General features: G+C 43.9%; 1 protein-coding gene across 1 annotated transcript in view; it reads right to left on the bottom strand.

The window, feature by feature from the left end:
• Window positions 1-18,459, bottom strand: part of LOC146177185 (neprilysin-1-like) — a 51,386-nt gene that overhangs the window by 16,453 nt on the left and 16,474 nt on the right. Inside the window, exons 3-4 of the mRNA XM_084581484.1 lie at window positions 11,640-11,855; window positions 9,035-9,207 (exon numbers count right to left, since the gene is read on the bottom strand). Of these exons, the coding sequence (XP_084437610.1) occupies window positions 9,035-9,207; window positions 11,640-11,855 (389 nt within the window). The remainder of the gene's footprint in view (window positions 1-9,034; window positions 9,208-11,639; window positions 11,856-18,459) is intronic.

Here is an 18,459-nt window from a genome sequence, read left to right as displayed (position 1 = left end):
GACTTTTGGCGACATCTGGTAGCCGCTGCGTCTATTGGTGGAGGTTTAACCATGTCCTTTATGATTACCTCAGCTGCAACGACGCGCTTCACCATGGAGGCCACATATGTGTGGGGCCACCTGGGAATCGCTGCTTGAAGCGGCATATATTAAGCCTCCTTATGAATGGTTATGAAGAGGCAAAGTAATCACCAGGTGGTTTAGTGGCTATGACACTATGCTACTGAACCGCAGTAAACGGGTTTAAACGACACAGTTTAAACCCCATCGGCTCGAGGCCACTTCAATGATTTTTTTATTGATAAATCACTTGTAGTGATCCTGGTGACTAACAGGCTACGTCACTCTTTTAGTCGGTAAGATTGAAAGGCTCGTCGGGGAGACTCGCGCGTTACAGCCGCTATACCGGACTCAGTTTGAATTATCTGTGCGAGGCCACGTGATTGTAACCTCACCAAAAAGAACGGTGGCACAAACAACTGTAGGACAAGATTCTTAATCGGCGTTACTGAGTGTATGAGTGTTTTCGCTCTAAATGTTCGGGATACACTTAAGCTACGCATTACATCAGTTATTCGACAGTGTTAATGGATCTACTCAGCAACCTCTTGTGCACTTTCCAGGCCATTCCGTAAAAAGACAATTACTACCTTTATTTTTTAATTTACTGCGATACACAATCAGTTTCTTAACAAAGTCAAATGAATGTGCTTTGATGGCATAGAAGCATCTTCTCTGACTCGCCAATCATGCAGGAATCACGATACTATCTCCATATGAATACAGTCATTTTTCTTTCAGTGTAATTATTTCACATTCTTATGATGCAGGCATCGTAATTAAGATTAACAAACACTATAAACTGATGGTTGTACAGGCGTACGCACCTACATGTATTCATGATGACCAAACCGTTTCGAGCTTCTACAAAGATGCAGAATCGGCAACGCGGAATGGAAACACGTAGTATACTGCACTAATGGGCGACTTCAATGCCAAGGTAGGAAAAAAGCAGGACAGAAATTAGGGAGTGGGGGAATATGGCATTGCTTCTGGAAAGAGCAGGGGGAGTTACTAGTTCAGTTTGAAGAGCGCAATAAATTAAGAATCATGAATACCTCGTTCAGCAAATGGAGGACCCGGAAGTGGACATAAAAAATTGCTAATGGTGAGACGAAAAATATAAACTGACTTAATACTGTGTTCTAACCCCACCATTATGCAGGATGTATAAGTAATCGGGAAAGTCCTATGCAGTGACCACAGGATGGTATGGTTTTTAATTATTCTCAACCTGAAAAGGGAACTAAACAGATTAGTAAGAAAGAAGGCAGTCAACGAATTAGTGGCGACGGGGGAGCAGAAAGTTCAGGATCTCGCTACAGAATAGATATTAAGCTCTAACCGAGGATGACCGCATTAGCCTAGAAGCAACAAACAATAATTTCAGAGATATCATTACTGAGCGAGCTTAGACGTAGGCGATAGGATAGTTTAGGAGCAGACTTCTATGCTGTCTAAGGAGACGAAATATTCTATTAAGAAACGCCAAAATAAGAAAGCTTCCAATCCAATGGACCAGGTAAAGCTGTTAGAGATATCAAAGCCAATAACTAAGCATAAAGTGGCGGATATAAGAATGTATAACATTGAGCAAATTGAGCATGCAGTATAGAACAGAGGAAGCCTTAAAACGGGGAACAAGATATTGGGCATATGGAAAAATCAAATGCAAGCACTAAGGGACAAGGCGGGCAATTTCATCACGAATATAGACAAGATAGTCGAAGTAGGCGCGGAGTTTTGTACTCATCTGAACAGTAGCCAAAGTAGTCAGGACAGTAATGAGTTTGGAAGTGATGACGAGCAGTCAGACGTGCAGCCAGCAACAAAGGACGGGGTAAGGAAGTTTTGGAAACAATTATAAAGGGAAAAGAAGCGGTAGAGGATGAGGTAACTGCACATTTGTCGAAGGAAGGGAAGGATATCGTGCTAGAAAAAGTAGCTTACCTGTATACGCAATGTCCTGTGTCATCGATGGTACCCGAACCATAGAACAACGCAAACATTACCTTAATTCATTAGCGGACGCTACGGATTTAAAACCGTATAAGCCAACCAGCTTAATATCTCTTTCATATAACGTGTTTACTGTATAACATGTTTACTAACAGAATCAAGACACTCTTAGACTTTAGTGAAGCAAAAGATTGAGCAATTTGTCGGAAAGGATACTACAATATTGACAATATTCACACTGTCAAACAAGTGATAGAAAAATGCTCGGAATATAAGCAGCCCTTATACATTGCGTTTATTCATTACGAAAAAGCATTTGACTCAGTAGAAACTTCGGCAGCCATAGAGGAATTGCCAAATCAGAGAGTAGACGAGATGTATGTGAAAGTACTGGAAGATATCTACAGTGGCTGCACAGCTATCATGTTCTGCATAATGCAACTGAAAAAAATCCCCACACAGAAAGGTGTTTGGCACAGAAAGATTATCTACCCCGTAACATTCACAACTTGATTAGAGGAAGTAATCAGAGACTTGGAATGGTAGCAGTTATCGATAAGGGTAGATGGAGAATACATCAGTAATTAGCGATCCTCTGATGACGTTGCCTCGCTGAGTAACTCCGGGAATGAACTACAAATAATTAATAATGACTTAGACTGTAAAAACAGAAAAGCAGGCTTGAAAATTAATGTGCAGAAGACTAAGACAATGTTCAACAGCCTCGGGAAAGACCGGCAGTTTACGTTAGGTAGCGAAGCACTGGAAGAAGTTGGTGAATATGTGAACTTAGGACAGGTAGTAACCGCAGATCCGGACCTTAAAAGGAAAATAACAAGGTGAATAGGATTGGGTTGGAGCGCATTTGGCAAGTACTCGCAGATTATGACTAGCAGCTTACCGGTATCGCTTAAGAGGAAAGTATGCAACATTTGTATCTTACCTTAATGGTAGCGGTAACGCTAAAAAATAGGAAGCGTGTATAGTGGGTCAGAGAAATTACTCAAGTTACTTATATTCTAGCAGAAATCAAGAAGACGAAATGGGCATCGTCAGGACATGTAGTGCAATGAGAGGATAACCAATGGTCGCTTAGGGTAACAAACTGAATTCCAAGGTAGGGAAATGTTAGCAGGGGGACGCAGAGAGGTGGATGAATGAAATTAAGAAGTTGGAAGGGTTCAAGTGGATGCCGCCAGCACACTATCGCGTTTATCGAGGAATATGTAAGAAGCATTCGCCCTGCAGTGGGCGAAGGCCTCTTACATATTCCTCAATAAACGCGGTCTCTCAGATGGCTGATGATGATGATGATGATGCTGACGACATGAAATAAAGAAGTTTGAGTCTTTCTGGCACCTATAACGACAATTTGCAAAGCATGCATGCACTATTAGAGCGTTGTCAATGATCAGGGCAACTAAAGCCGAAAGGTGAGTGGAAATTAACGTACACAAGATTAAACTACTATTCAACAGCAATGGAAGGGCCTCGAAACAACTACTAGTAATTTAGCAAGCCAATATCATCAGCTCAATTGCAGATTGCAGCTATTCTGAAAAAGAGGTCTGTGAATACTTATACAATAGGTATTTTACTACCATCATCAGCAGCAGCTGCATACACTACGGCAACATAATGTATTCTTTCTCCTAGTGGATAATAAACAATATAGCGTCAGTGTAACACATGCTCGTTTCTTTCACGCCGCATTGACTCCTTTGGTATGGTGGAAGCAGCGCACGGTTGCATTCACAGCCTGAAATGACGCCAGAAAATGACAGTGACTGTGCCGGAGACGCGCTGCGCATAAGCGAGACATGAATGCGAGCGAGTGACCTGTCTTCGCGAACACTCTTCACGAACACACAATAAAGAGTAGCATGCCGATTAAGCGCCAGCGAACAATTGCGCTTCTCGGCTGTTTTGCGTGCAAATCGGAAGATATGGAGCAAGCTTTTGACCCATATTTGACTGCAGCGGGACAAGCGAAGAGAACAGACTAGCAGAAAAAAGCGTTCCGTCTATCGGCGGATCGGAAATGATCATTGTCTACAATGTGGTTGAATTCGATGAGGCAACTAAAATCAGTCCAGGAGCCGAACGAAGGCTTCATAATTATCGTTACAGCCATCGGTCGTTTGGACCTGAAAAGAAATACAGTCCCGGAATCTGAAAAAGCCTTTAGGAATGCATCCGGTCGCGGGCATAACTTTATTTCGCCCAAGTAAAAGTCGATGTGTGTTTAAGATACCTGCTGCGATGTAGAAATCAAGAAACCGAAGAACCTTGTGGCTCTTTTCACGCAGACCTCGAGGCGAAATCTGCAAATCACTTGTCGAAGGTCAGCAAGAAGTAATCCTCCGAAACAGTAATTTCGGCAGGGCTAACAAGAATGTGCGCACAAACCTTCTGAAACACGAGCACTCTATCTTAGAAAATTTCGCAATGGTATTTATGATGTATAGGACATATTTAAACAGATCAAGGCTTTCAAAAGTGAACCTTCTTATCCCAAACAAAACACCGGTCGCTGTTCACGTTATCAGAACCATTAGTAAGGCTCTACCAGCTAACACAACTCCGATGATACTTGTAAGGGTGCCGTGGAAGATTCCACGGTGCATGTCGGGCGTAGGAAACACACTGCAACAAATGTGGAAAGAACCATTTTGCGAAACTGTGCAACACCAAGCGAAGAGTCACAACTGCTTACGAAAGTAACTTATGTTCAGATGACGTTCTTGCTGAGCCAAAACAGGAGATGTAATCTCATTTACAGTGAAAAACAGCGAACCAAATTCCAGGTTTAAAATGGAGCGTCAGTATATGCCATTCCAGCGGATACACATAAGTAAGCGAGTTTTATGAAGCCCCCAACACCTGGGGTTACACAATGGAATAGTCATCACTCTAATTGTATTTGTAGGCTTCTCGCCCGAAGCCTTTTATCAGAAAATTAATATTGTACTCAATTGGTGGAAAACCACTTGGTATGCATTGGAGAACGAATGCGTCCGAAGCAATACGACTCTAAAGGCAGCTATAAAATGGCGTCAGCGGTGCAGCAGGGTGCACAGTCAGCCACAAAGAGTATTACTGTGGACAAGTTTTAATCGATTCTCGTGCAATATCAGAGACATTTTCCAGGAAGAGCATTAAAGAGTACAATTCCAGTTTGCACCAGATGTCGCTGTTTGTGTCGAGTTCCTGTGAGCACAAAGCCTCAGCTTCAGGTATTGCTTCGAGAACTGCAAGAAAATATCATCGTCAAAACGATCAAGCAACAGGTTAGGGGAGCCACATGGCAGTGGGAAAGAAATTAGGCTCATTCAGAATAAGAATAGACCAATATAATCTGAACGAAAAGATGAGCAGACAACAGCTCTCAGTGCGAATCCTAAAAACGCAGAGGGCTTCTTATATTCAATCTGAAGTCGCATTATATCGTAGACCTAAGTCAAATGTTTGAATCGTATTCCAGGCACCCTTTTAACTCTACAACTATTTTTCTTCGCCTTTTAGTTTGGCTGTGAGTAGCATATCGATATTGAGATAGGTGCAGAGAACTTTAGATGGTCAGAAAGACATCGATGTGTTGCATATGACATTCTCATGTATGGCAAACGAAAGAGCAGAAAGAACAAAGGAGGTGAGCACGACCAGAATCAGAAGCCCTTTGATGTGACGAAGGAATTCACATCAACTGGAAAGAGCGGGAGTTGAACACTGAAGTGATTGTCTTGGGTCATAAGCTGACAAGCCTAGTCCCTATGGCAGACCCTGAAAAGACCGGTAATTTGTGGCATATCACCATTAATCGATATGTGTGGAACCGTTCAGGTGCACCATGGTTTATTACATCTGCAGATTACTATGTGGCGTATTCGATGGCATGAAAAACAATAAGAAAACAAAGCCCATGATGCCTAGTGGACGTCAACAAAAGACCAAGAATTTGCGAACATGAAACATGTGGTCGAAGCACTAGCAGAGCTATGCTTTAAAAAAACGTACAGTGTGATGGAATTGAAAAAGGACTTCGAGCAGCTCTGCTACAAGCGGAATTGTCTGTATCTTTTATTAGCGAGTGCTTACCCGTTTTTCAACCAAGCATACTCGGACTGAAAAGGAGACGTTGGTCATTACTTTTAACTCCCGAACTTTTCCACCAGTATGTGTTTGGTAGTCATGGAAAAGTAGTTACTGATCAAAGTCCCCCGCAATCTACAGTCTCAACGTCGCACAACGAAGTGCCAAGGAGATTGCATAGCGTGCAGCTGCAGGTGAATCCATACAACATAGAGCTCGGTACTACCCAGGCAATGAGCTTGTCGCCGCAAACACAATGTCTACAGCTCTCCTTCCAGACACCGAAGGCAGCCACGAGTAGACAGACGTGAATTTCGTTGCATGTTAATATGTAAGACAAGAAACACTTTAGGCGGTCAGAAGCGCTACTCAGAGGAATGAAACACTGCTCAAAGATAACCTAATACATAGGATAAAGTACCGCTTTAACCAAACCGCTAAAACGTATAGGTATGTAGATTATAGGCAGCATGTCTAAAGTGGGATCCAATGGTCATGGAAGGCTAGAATCTGATCGCTCCCATCCATCTAAAATAAATTCCCGAGTTGGCAGCGCCTGCCCACTCGGCAATGTCATGCAGTTTCGTAATATCGCAAACCTAGGATCAGTCGATACAGCGCCATGTCACCAGCCACCTGCCGAAAGGATGCCGGTAATTTTTCGCTGAAAATTCTGATGCCAGAAACGCCAAAAACGCCGACGTCGGCCTGACCATTAATGGTATCTCTTTAAGAGACAGAATACTGTACAGAGTTCAACACGGCGTCATTCTCTGAGCAAACGTGACAAATTCAAGAGGCTGCTCTCGTCTCATCTTGATACTAAACCTTACCTAGGAAGTACACGCGAATGCATCATCTGGCCAGAATTGAGATATGGTGAGTGGGGAATATTTTATACATGGAAAATACACCAGGTTCAGGTCAACACACAACCAGAAGCATTGCTAAAACACTGCAGCGTCAAACTCCAGAGTCTCATGGCAAATAGCCATTTCCGACCTAATGGAGTTTCAAAGGAATCCTTTTCTGGTAATAGATTAATGGATCAGTGCATTTTGGAATATGATCTGCTGATGTCTACAGCATCTGCAAGTTCTGTCAAGTGTCTTAAGGTTCGCGTCGCTAAGTATAACTTTTATTTGTTATCAGTGAACCTGAAACGCAGTTTTGAAAAGTTGAATTTCATACCTTTGTTCGTAAATGGCATTTCTAAACACAAGAATTCAAGCCCAAATTGCGAAAAAAATATTATGCAGGATTATGTGGCAAAAAGAGCGAAGCTGTTGTTCAAAAAGCTCTTGAAACTGGTAGTCACCAAGAGCTAGTCTTCTTGTATTACCTCAACGTGCTCCTTTAGGAATAGGAGCCAGCCCAGCGACACTCCAATAACACAAACAATCCTTTCAACTCTTGTCTTGCTGCAGTCAAGTATAGCAAACTTTCAGAGAAAGAAGTGAGCAAAACAACAGTGTGTGATGTTCAAATGTGCCAAAGATCTCACGCCTCTGAAAAAAGGGGGCAAACTCAGTCCACCCGATCATACAGCAGCATGCATGGAAAATACATTGTGATCGAGCACATTGGTTCATAACTTATGATGTTTAGTGAATGGCAGCAGACGAAACCTTGTGCACACCTGAGACGGACTCTGTCAGATAGCAGTGACATCGAGCCTAACAAACAGCATTGTCCACATCCCCAACAACAAGGATTGCCCCAGAATGAAGAGTTCCCACGGCCGAGTCCCCAAAGGCGAATGAAGAGTCCGACAGGAACGCAAGGCGGTGACGTGAAAAGTCAAGTCACAATATCCGACCATCGAGGAATTTACAACTTTTTTGTATATTGAGGTCTTCAAGCTAACCAGGAGAGCACGTTGGAAGAGGTATTTTATTAACATCAGTACCAGCGGCATCCCCTTAAGCAGCGATTTGTATATCTTCCCCTAGCCTAGAGCATAGTAAACAACCGAACAACACAGCATCTAAGTTATGAGAAGGACTCGTTTCTTTTCCGCGCCATTTAAAATACAACTTTTAGACGCGCGACAAAAAGTACAGCGTATGCATGTCTGATGATTTCTCATTCTCATTTATTCACCTTGCCTGCGCTCGCTGTGGAACCTGTGTGTATTTTCAAAAACATTTACATTTCTTCCGCGGCACCCTCCAAGAAAAAAGAAGAACTAAAAATGGTCAAGGGTGTAGGTCGAAGCCACGTTTTCACCTTTTCAGTGCTTAGCAACGTTCTCCCTCACCAATAGCATATAGATGAGCAATTGCTTTTTTCGGTTCCCTGGGTTCTCTGTTAAGTTCTAGCCGAATTTGATACCTCACAATCGTACGTAAAATATATTCTCCTGTTGCGGGCCCATATGCATCAAGTACTATACCAGGCTGCGTAAACAATGACTTCATTGTCTATTTTCAGCCATCCTGTTTGCGGAAAACGGAGTTCATGATTGTTAAAATATTTCTTAAATCTGTCCTACAATAAACGAATATGCCGCGATCTCCTACTTTCTACTCGCTTGTCTTTTTTTTTTCTATTGGAAATTTAATAATTAGAACATTGTACTGTTTTGCTGTACTCAGGCCGATTCGACGTCGTGCTAGAAGACTTCGATTGTCGAATTACCATGACTAGTTGCCGGCGTTGTGCATAGTCTCATTGCTATGATCACTGTCAACATTTTGTAATTCTGCAAAATAATATGTTACCAGTTATATTTAACAATACCCACACACCTAGCTCCAGTGCACTACACGACAATGTATTAAGTGCCCCCCTTTTAACGCCGTATGTGCGTGACCTGTGCTTTCAACCTAAGCCAATGATATCTACTAGCTGCGTGTTCCTCGAACAGCACTTCTAGGCTAACCTGACCAAGTAAGAGAGAAAGAACGGGACTCCGCCTCACCTGTGCTGAGCGCAGGATTGTGTAGTGCAGAGCACAGCCGTCTTCGGGACCGGGCTGGGCAGCAGGAATATTGTTAACGCCAACACAACGCCCACTATAAGCATGATGGCGAACACCTTGGCCTCCTTCGACGATTTTAAGCCGCTTGGAACAGTCGGCGGCGAGAGTGTCAACTGTGACAGAGATAGCAAATTGTCAGAGCGCAACGTGTGACGCGTGCTCCAAACCGATATGAATGACAAGGCATTAGTTGGAGACGTTTAAGGCAGCATTCAATTCAATGCGTCACTTGTTGAGCTCTCTACTCTGTGAACTCTACCCTTCTCCATGTATCACTATAACACCTACAAACATTATTCCAATTTGCATCTGATGTGGCGCAGTAAATAGGCCGCTACTCAGGCTCCACTATACTGAGCCAGGGAACCCGAGTTCCGTTCTAGCTATGTGGCAGCCACTATTTTATTGATGCAATCAAAGCTCTGGTGGGCTGTGTGATGAGAGTTCTCATTAAAAATCCAAGGGAGTCGTCGATTACGACTGATCCTTATCCTGAATAAAGTTACGATGTTGAAACCCACAAACCGATCAAATCAAAATAATTCAATACGTTGAAAAGTAATTATTTCGCGGGATGAGCCGAAATGGAGTGTTAGAGCCGTTTACGGTAGATGCCATGATAAAGAAGAACGAACTATGGTATTTAATGATACGTCATTTATTTTCTTCGTGTACGAAAGGGTTAGGATAGCATGAATAAAAAAGCAGTGTTTGACTAATATTTCTGCGGAAAGAAAAAGAAGCAAAATATGTCATTCCTCCTGTTTCATCATTGTCTCAATGAAAGCACTATAAAGCACTACCCGAATACCATGCATCCACTTTTCTATAATCTAAACATCAATTTAGAGATAGAGAAAACTAACAGTCAAGAATAAACTAAACGTCATTCGAAATAAAACAAGCATCTCCATTTTCTTTTTACCCGACAGTTGGTGATGGCTGAGGATTCAAGGGATGGAGGTTGAGTTCGCGGTGGAGACAATTTTTTTATAACGAGGAGTCGCTAACCTCTTAAACGTTGCTAGGTAACGTCGGCAGAGATTGGCAAGGGGGCATGCGCAGCTGGCCTTGGCTGCGAGGTCAAGCGCATGCGCAGAACTAGGCTATGTGGAGCCACGCGAAGTTGCGATCTGACACGGGTAGTGAAGCTTTCGCTTCAAAAAGGGGATTGTTAGCCACTTGCTGATACACTCACTTTCTGCCCTCGGATGTGCGCACCAGTCGAGGTTGACTTTTACTTTAGCCAGCAGAGTCCTGCCCGTTCTCGGGGCGCACAATCCCAATACCCAATACTAATTGAGGGGGCATTGAAGCAGAGCAGAGACGCGCACCATCTAAAAGGCATCTCCGCTTTTAGATGGCCGAGCATGGATTGGTTGTTCGCCACAAAAATCGAAGCTGTTTGCTACGGTACTAAGCATTTTAGGTGTAAGGCACAGTTGGAAATTCGCATTCTGATAGCGGCAGCCGAAATTCAAAAGGAAGAGCAGATACGTATTTTCGGCCTAGTTCTCCTGTCTCACATCGATAACGGAGAGACTAATACGATTGGACAACCACGCTTGACAGACGCCGAGTCTCATCACATGAGTTACGAACGAAGGGCGAGAATTCAAAACGTATTTATTTGCGCTGGTACCAGCTTTATTATTCAGCAGAGTTAGGACTCTGCGCCTGATCTGGAATTGATGTCTGAGAAGAAATGAAAATTCGTGGATTAATACGTAGATGCGTAAAGCGCGCGCTGGGCCTTTCAAAGTGTACATTCCTGAAGCATGCATTGTCGCTCGGAATGCACAACGCAACAAGGCACGACAAGAAGCTCGAGCCAAGCCGTTACACAAAGCCCGCGCTACTGATAATAAAGGGGCCTACGTAGACTCGGCAGAATACAGTCACCCCATGACATATGCCAAAATTGTGATTTGGTAAACCTCTCATCAATCAGTTTCCGCCTCTGTCAAAGCAAAAACGTCGACAGAAGCCGAAGCGGCAGCCATAGTGCTAGCCATGTCCAATTTGAAATAGAATGAAATGAATAAAGAAAGAAAACACACCCGTTGACACCTACCGCAGGTAAGAACAACCGTGTTTGCTTTAGGAGTGCTATTGGCAGCGCTGGCACAAATATAGCGGCGTCTTTGATCATGTCATTGGTTGGTGGGGTGTTCTGCTTTAAACGTATATTAACGCGAATCAAAAAATAGCAAAGTATAAAAGTAGCTGCCTTGCATTTAACAAGACCTACACTGCCTTAAGTTGATATGAACAAAATTACCTGTGTGCGTGACGCTGTGCCATAGTCGTAAAGCGTAGTATATTCAATTCCGACACTACAAACTGAAAAATATTAGTAGGACGAAAGGACATGGTATGGTACCACCATGTGTAAAACCCTGATTTCCTTCTTCCACCGATACTGCCAACAAATGGTAAAATCTACCAGAATGAGCCAATATTTTATACTATTCTCCGGCAGACTCTTCCGTTACGAGTAATTTTTCATTGCGCCGATCTGTTGGAGCAGCAAGCATCAGCCCACCTTGTTGGATACGGCGCCCATGCCGGCGTTCAGCAGATCGTTCAGTGCCTTCATGGACTCTTCCCTCGTCCATGTGATGGCTGCTTTAGACGTCGTGGAGCGTAACGACGGCGCACGCAACGTGCGGGTCGAAGTCGTCTTGGCCGATCCCCTTGCCAGAGTGGAGTCGCATTCATCTGGAAGAAGCTCCTCTCGCTTCACGGCGTCGTTGGGCTCCTGCGAAAAGACACTGACGGTAAAACGCCCTCATGGAGAGCATGGCGATACCGATAGTTGTAGCAGCAGAACACAGCCGCGCTTGTGCCGAACGCACGCACAAGCGACGTCCAGTTTATTAAGACCCTCGGATTTTGTTGTTTTCTCAATTGAGCGGTAAAATGGAAAATACGCGATTTCAGAACTTTGTCCGAGAAAATATATTCAGCAATTAAGGGACCTGAAATTATACTTCAGGTGAACTTATAAACCAAGAAATCCTCAGAGGTGGCCTTTGTGAGCAGTCGAGTCAGATTTGAAGCTTTGTGTGAAGCCGATATTATTAAGTCAATTTGTTTTAAAGCTGCACGTGACAACTGCTCGCCATCGACTTGGGTAGCCCATCCCAGTTCCCAAGCCTTCCCAGTGACGTCACTAGTGCATACTGGTCTCGCCTGCTCATTAGACGCTCTCTAGTTGCGCGGGCGGGACGAAGCGGCGAGGAGCACCAGCGTGGCTTCTTTTCATTGTTCCTTGCGCGCCGCTTTGGGATGAGTTGGGAAGCGGGAGAAAAGGAGCTACATTTTAAATCGCCAATATGCTGGGGTGTCATCTCAAGAACAGGGTTTCCAGAACACGCCGCCCAGGTCCAAGGAATCCAGGCCGCCGTCTAGGCGGATACTGTACATGTCGGATATTGAAGTTTTAGCGCCATATGTTCAGTGCTAATGAAGGCGACAAATATTTTTTAGTTTCGGAGATTGATGGGTTACTTATTCTTGGGGCTCGTTTTATAATTTTAGTAAACAACTCTTCATGGACACCCTAACCACATTAATGAAAAAGTCAATGCTGACAACTTTGCAAACAGGCCACTTCACACCTCCATGTTGCAAATGCGAGAGCATGAGTCTAGAAAAATTACAGGGTCTCTTAAGCTATCTCGAAAGAGGTGAACGGCGAAAACACAGCAGCAGTAATTATAGTCATTTTAGTCATTACTACAAAATAATAATCATTTAGTTATTTCTAATCAATTGTCGTCAGTAAAAGTCGTCGTTAGACGTATTTGTCATTACAAGGTATTAGTAGTCATTTTATTCATTATACTCATTACTAAGCAAAAAGGGTTCTTCTAATATCTATAGCCAAGTCGCCGTTAGATATATGGGGCAATATAAGTCATTACTAAGCATATTTAGTGATTTATAATCTATTGCAGCATACAAATTGTCGTTTGACATGTGAGTCATTACAAGTCATTAGCAGTCATTATAACCTCTACCAATAACTAATATAACCTCTATTTTCACTATCACTCTAAATCATTTAAATTCTTTGCTCTGTCTTCATACGGCAGACGTTTCCTAATGACGTGTCCGTTGGTCAGTTTCAGCCGACGCACCAAGATCCTAAAAAGATTTTTGCCTTAATAAAGAAGCTAATTAACGTAGAATAAGATGCAGATTAGGTTTGATTAGCGTTTGAATCAGCGTGGGCTAAGGTAAATATGGCATGGAAGAAGGTGAATATAAGTAGGACTCATGCAGGGCCACTCTACATTTGCACTTAACTTTCCAAAATGATGTCTCGCCAATTTTTCAAGACCCCTTTCTGGACACTGCCGTCGGGATCCGTCACTAAAATGTCATATGTGTTTTTCTCCTAATCTATAGCCATGATGTACGCACTAAAAGTGGATCCTAAGGGAGCTATGCAGGTGCACGCATGTTATATTTGGGCTGAGTTCCTGTACTCATAGAGTAGAAAAATGAACGATCCTTTATGACATACTTAGGGCGAGATGTACAGAGCCCCTCGTTTATCGGCACTTGGGGATTCAAAATGTTTAAGAGCGGCCTTGGTATAGGGAACCCAAGCTCAAGGTTTGCCGCGCGACGGCAACGCCGCATTCCTGGCGTGGTGGCGAAACGTGAAACGATGGGGCTTCGCCGGAGCAGACGCTCCGCTAGCTTCCTGTGCACGCGTGCCTGTCGCATTGCGCCTGGCGGTTATTTGGCGATATAAAAACGCTTCCGCTGATGCCAAACGGATGTACTAAGTAGCATTGTGTTATGGGAAGCCACAATAGTAGGCGAAGTACCAAAAGACGAGGCTCACGTGTGAAACTTTGCAGATTCCTTTGGAAGCGTGTCAGCAAGACCTGTTTTCCAACCACATGACAGCGTACCGAGAACTTTCGCGTTTTTTGTGGAAACGAAAAGAGCCAATTTCCCCTTTCTTCGTAAACTCAGAAATGTTGAGAGTTGACAAAGACGGCTTGGAGAGGCATAAAAAAAGTACAGTGGTTTAACACCATGCAAAAAAAGTGAAGAGGATGGAAGATTATCCTGCTCTTCGCTCCCCGCGTGTCTAGTTTCGCCGATTTTCTGTGCTCTCTCCCTGCTTCGTGAGTGCTCTGAAAGCGACCAAATCAGCAGATGCGACATCCGCGATCGAGTCCGATGTGTCAATGTGCCCGAAGTGTCCACAGCTGCCTTTTCATTTTCGGAGTGACCAAGAAAATATCTAGGAACATTGCATGGACTCAAGGGTCTTATCATCAGTCTCTCTTGAACTTTATTAGAACAGCTAACCTCTTTTCTTTCATTTACTACCCCCTTTAATTTTTTCTTTTTTTGTTTTACATGTACTCCACCCCGAGGCAAAAAACAACGTTATTAAAACAAATATCTAGGAACGAGGCCTTTTTTTTTTCGGGGGTTGGGGCGGCGTTGGAAAACATGCCTTGCTGAGATGCTTGTACAGATTTTCGCAAATCGGCCAATAGGTGAACCAACTATTATTATTATTAATAACGAAGATATTTCAGAAGCACAGTACAAAAGTAATCCTAGCTATGGCTCGACTGACGCTACTCGCACGGAGCACCCCATTCGCGTCACTGAGTTCGTGAGTGCAAACAAATATGATCATATATGAAGCACAACCATTTAATAAGAACCGAAATAAAAACCTATGTAGTACAAGTTTGGAATTCAACTGCCTTCCGAGACAGCGAGCCGGTTATGTCGCGTGCAGCACACGGAGCACGCATGTGCTTATGAGATTGATAGCTTTTTTGTCGTTGAAGAAACCCCTCCTTCGGACTATATACTTATTACTTTACTGTAAGATTTCCTTTGGTAACGTCGTACTAATAAAAAACAAATCCATATATAGATTTCCTGCTAAAGGCCAAAACGATCGTCAACGAGCGGGTGTCACGAAATCGGCGCCCATTTTTATCAAGCCGGCACGGCGCGAGGCCCGCGCGGCGTCGCGTGGAAAGCATGTAGAGAAAAGCCCCCTTCCCCGCGCGGGAGAGCGCGTAGCTTTGTACGCGTTGTTGTCACCCTCTTTCCCCTTGCCCGGGGAAGACGGTGGTTCATCGGCCTGGAATGCGCCACAAAAATCGAGCATCTTCTATGGGACCTAGCCAATGACGACGCGCGGCTCGACTGGAGGAGAAGAGGGAGCTATAACCAGCGAAGTTATGTGTGTGCGCGCGCTAGCTTTGACGCGTGCTAACAAACAGACGCGGCGCGCCCTATTTAAAGAGACCGCGCCGCTTGATGAGACAGTCAGTCAGTCAGTCAGTCAATTCGTCAGTGTTTTGCGACTTGCTCGCCTCTGCTTCGGCTGGACTCCCGGGGATCACCCGCTGCTGGCAAGCCCACGGACTTTCAAGGGAGCGGCGCTCGTCTCGTATAGCGGCCACATCGTGACTCTTGAGGCGTCGGACTGCAACAGTTCCCGGTGAACAATTTGGTGTTTGTTTATGTACTCTCTCGTGTTTCATCTGTTGTAAAGCCTCTACGTTATTGGATACCTGTGTAATTGCATGCTTAGCGTTTGTATTCTGTGAACCTCTCGTCTGTTGTATTTAAAGTGATCTTGTGTATTCCTTTGTATCGTCTCTTGCTGTGCATAAATTGTGTTTTGTTTGTTACTTCTGACTCCGATCCTTTCTCTGGTTTGAACCGGCGACCGCTGGGCACCAAACGATCACCCCCTTCTGTCACTACAACAAGGTTGTTGAATTCCGGCTGAGCTTGCCACGCAGGTCGAGGGCATCTCCTTTGCGACCGGAACAGCTACCCCCACTAACTCAAAGGGTGTCTGGGAGTGTGCGCACCGTTAAGGGCGCATCGTTAATAATACCCCCACATAATTATTAACGGGTGACAGCGGGCCACTTCATTTCACAGTACTGATGATACTTTAGCAGTTTTTAAACGTATTATATACGACAATATAATTACATAGCGGACTTACCTCGAGATGCACTTCCTACGTTTTTGCTAACGTGGGACGCATTCACAATCAATATGTACTCATCCCCGTCTGTTGTCTGCTCTGCAGGGCAGACGTGAATATAAGGTTTCCTGCCTATAATTAAGTATCTTTGATGAAAATACGCGTTAGTTTGCCCTATCAAGACGGAATGCAGGTGGCATGTCGCGGTGTGCCTGCGGAGGCGCGTCAAGGCGCGTGCTTGTGCGAGAGAAAGCGCACAGCACACGCCGCCAAGGCAGCGAGCTGAGCCGAGGGCGTCCAGTGTGTGCTTTTCTGTCCGCGCGACAAAGCAGCGCGAGACGTCTGCACGTGCGCGGACGCGAGCGAGCGAAAGGAGAAAACTTGCACGGGATGCCTAGGTGGTGCCGAGTGTATCCCCAGTTTCTATTTTTTTGTCAGAGATGGCGCTCCCTGTCAGGAGCAGCAGCGCCGCTCGACGGTGCTTTGGAAGCCTATTGGCAGTGATAATGCCATAGGGAGAACTTAAGCGTTTTTGCTAAGAAGTCACCCTCGCCCCTCTAACGCTTATGAGTGGCATTTGGTGTTGGTCAAGGATTTGGTGTTGAAATGCATAAACGACTTAGTGCCTTTTCAGCGAAAGATAGAGCGCAATACTAGCCCTTGGAATAATAAAGAAATCGTTCGGCTTGGGCGAAAGTTGAAAAACGCAAGGAAGCAACATAAGCGGCACCCGTCCGCGGCCAGCGCAATCAAAATGGGCGATCTGCGCGCATTGCTGAAAGATAGCATCAAGAAGGCGAAAGCTCATTATCAAAATGTGTCTCTCAGAAATTTTCTGTCTTCGTCCCCAGGAAAGTTTTGGCGCCACATTGCACCAAAAAGGAAATCCTTGCAAAGCATGTGCTTGAACAATGTCGTTACAACCGACAAATCTGAAATTGCAAATGCCCTTAACGATTATTTTTGCTCTGTTTTTACACGTGATGACGGCTTAAGACCCAATTTCAACCTCTATGATGAAGTTCCGGCAATGGGTGGTGTATGCGCTAAAGAGGAAGGTGTACCTTCGCTATTACTGAACTTCTAAGAAGTGCTCTGGTGTAGATGGAATATCGAACTGTTTTCTAATTAGGTATGCTGAATGGTGAGAGAAATACCTGACCCCCATATTTAACAAATCTTCGACATGCGCCGAAGTACCAGCTGACTGGAAGTATGCCCAAATCGCACCTATTCCAAAAATTTCTGACCAGTCGCTACCCACATTTTTTAGGCCCATTTCACGGTTGCGTCCTTGTGCTAATCCTGGAGCATATCATTGCCAAACACATCTCTGTTTTTCTTAACAATCATAACATAATTGATAAGCGTAAGCACGGTTTTCGTAAAGGGCTATCTACTTTAACTCAGCTACTTGAAATAATTCACGACCTCGCTGCAGCCTTAGATAATCATAATCAGATTGACATTATTTCTTTAGATTTCGAAAAAGCCTTCGATCGCGTATCTCATAGTAAACTACTGTTGAAGCTAAAATCTTTACTGAAAAATGATACCTTGCTTGCATGGATAGAAGCTTATCTGTACTTTCGTCATCAGAGTGTTAAGGTTGGTAATGTGTCCTCCAGACCTGTTTTAGTTGAGTCAGGAATCCTTCAGGGATCGGTACTCGGACCACTCTTCTTCTTGATTTTTACTAACGACATCGCTTGTGAAATCCCAGTGAAAATCAAACTTTTCGCAGGTGAATGCGTGATTTACCATGAAATCCGTAGTTTTGAAGATCAAGTAGACTTAAACACATCTCTGGCCAAAATACAAGAATGGTGCCCTACGTGGCAAATGGCTATAAATAACAAAAAACAGTCGCAATGACAATCACTCGTAAAAAACCACCATTGCACTTTACATATTGTCTTGGAAATCATGCCTTAGCTACAGTATCAAGTTTTAAATATCTTGGATTAATAATCACAAGCGATCTCAGATGGAACCGACACGTAGGATACGTTGAAAAACAGGCAATGAAAGGCTCGGTTATCTGAGAAGAACACTGGTAAAATCAACAAGCGACATAAAACTTTTGCCTTACAAAACGTACATCAGACCGATATTGGAATACGCTGCTGCTATTTGGGACCCCTACACACAAACCAACATCATCAAACTTGAAAGCGTACAACGTAAATCAGTAAGATTCATTTATAACGCATATAACTGGCGCACATCTCCAACCCAACTCTTACTAGATGCCAACCTGGAAAGCTTAGCATCAAGACGTTACCGGGAAAGAATGAAGCTTTTTTACTTGCTTTATCATGACGAATTAGGAATTGATAAAACACTTTATATTGAAACCGCTAAC

The sequence above is a fragment of the Amblyomma maculatum genome, chromosome 10, assembly GCF_055883805.1.
Source record: "Amblyomma maculatum isolate TAMU_Amacu chromosome 10, ASM5588380v1, whole genome shotgun sequence".
NCBI lineage: Eukaryota > Metazoa > Arthropoda > Arachnida > Ixodida > Ixodidae > Amblyomma > Amblyomma maculatum.
Note: the sequence above shows the minus strand (reverse complement) of the source record. Positions and strands in the feature narration are given on the sequence as shown.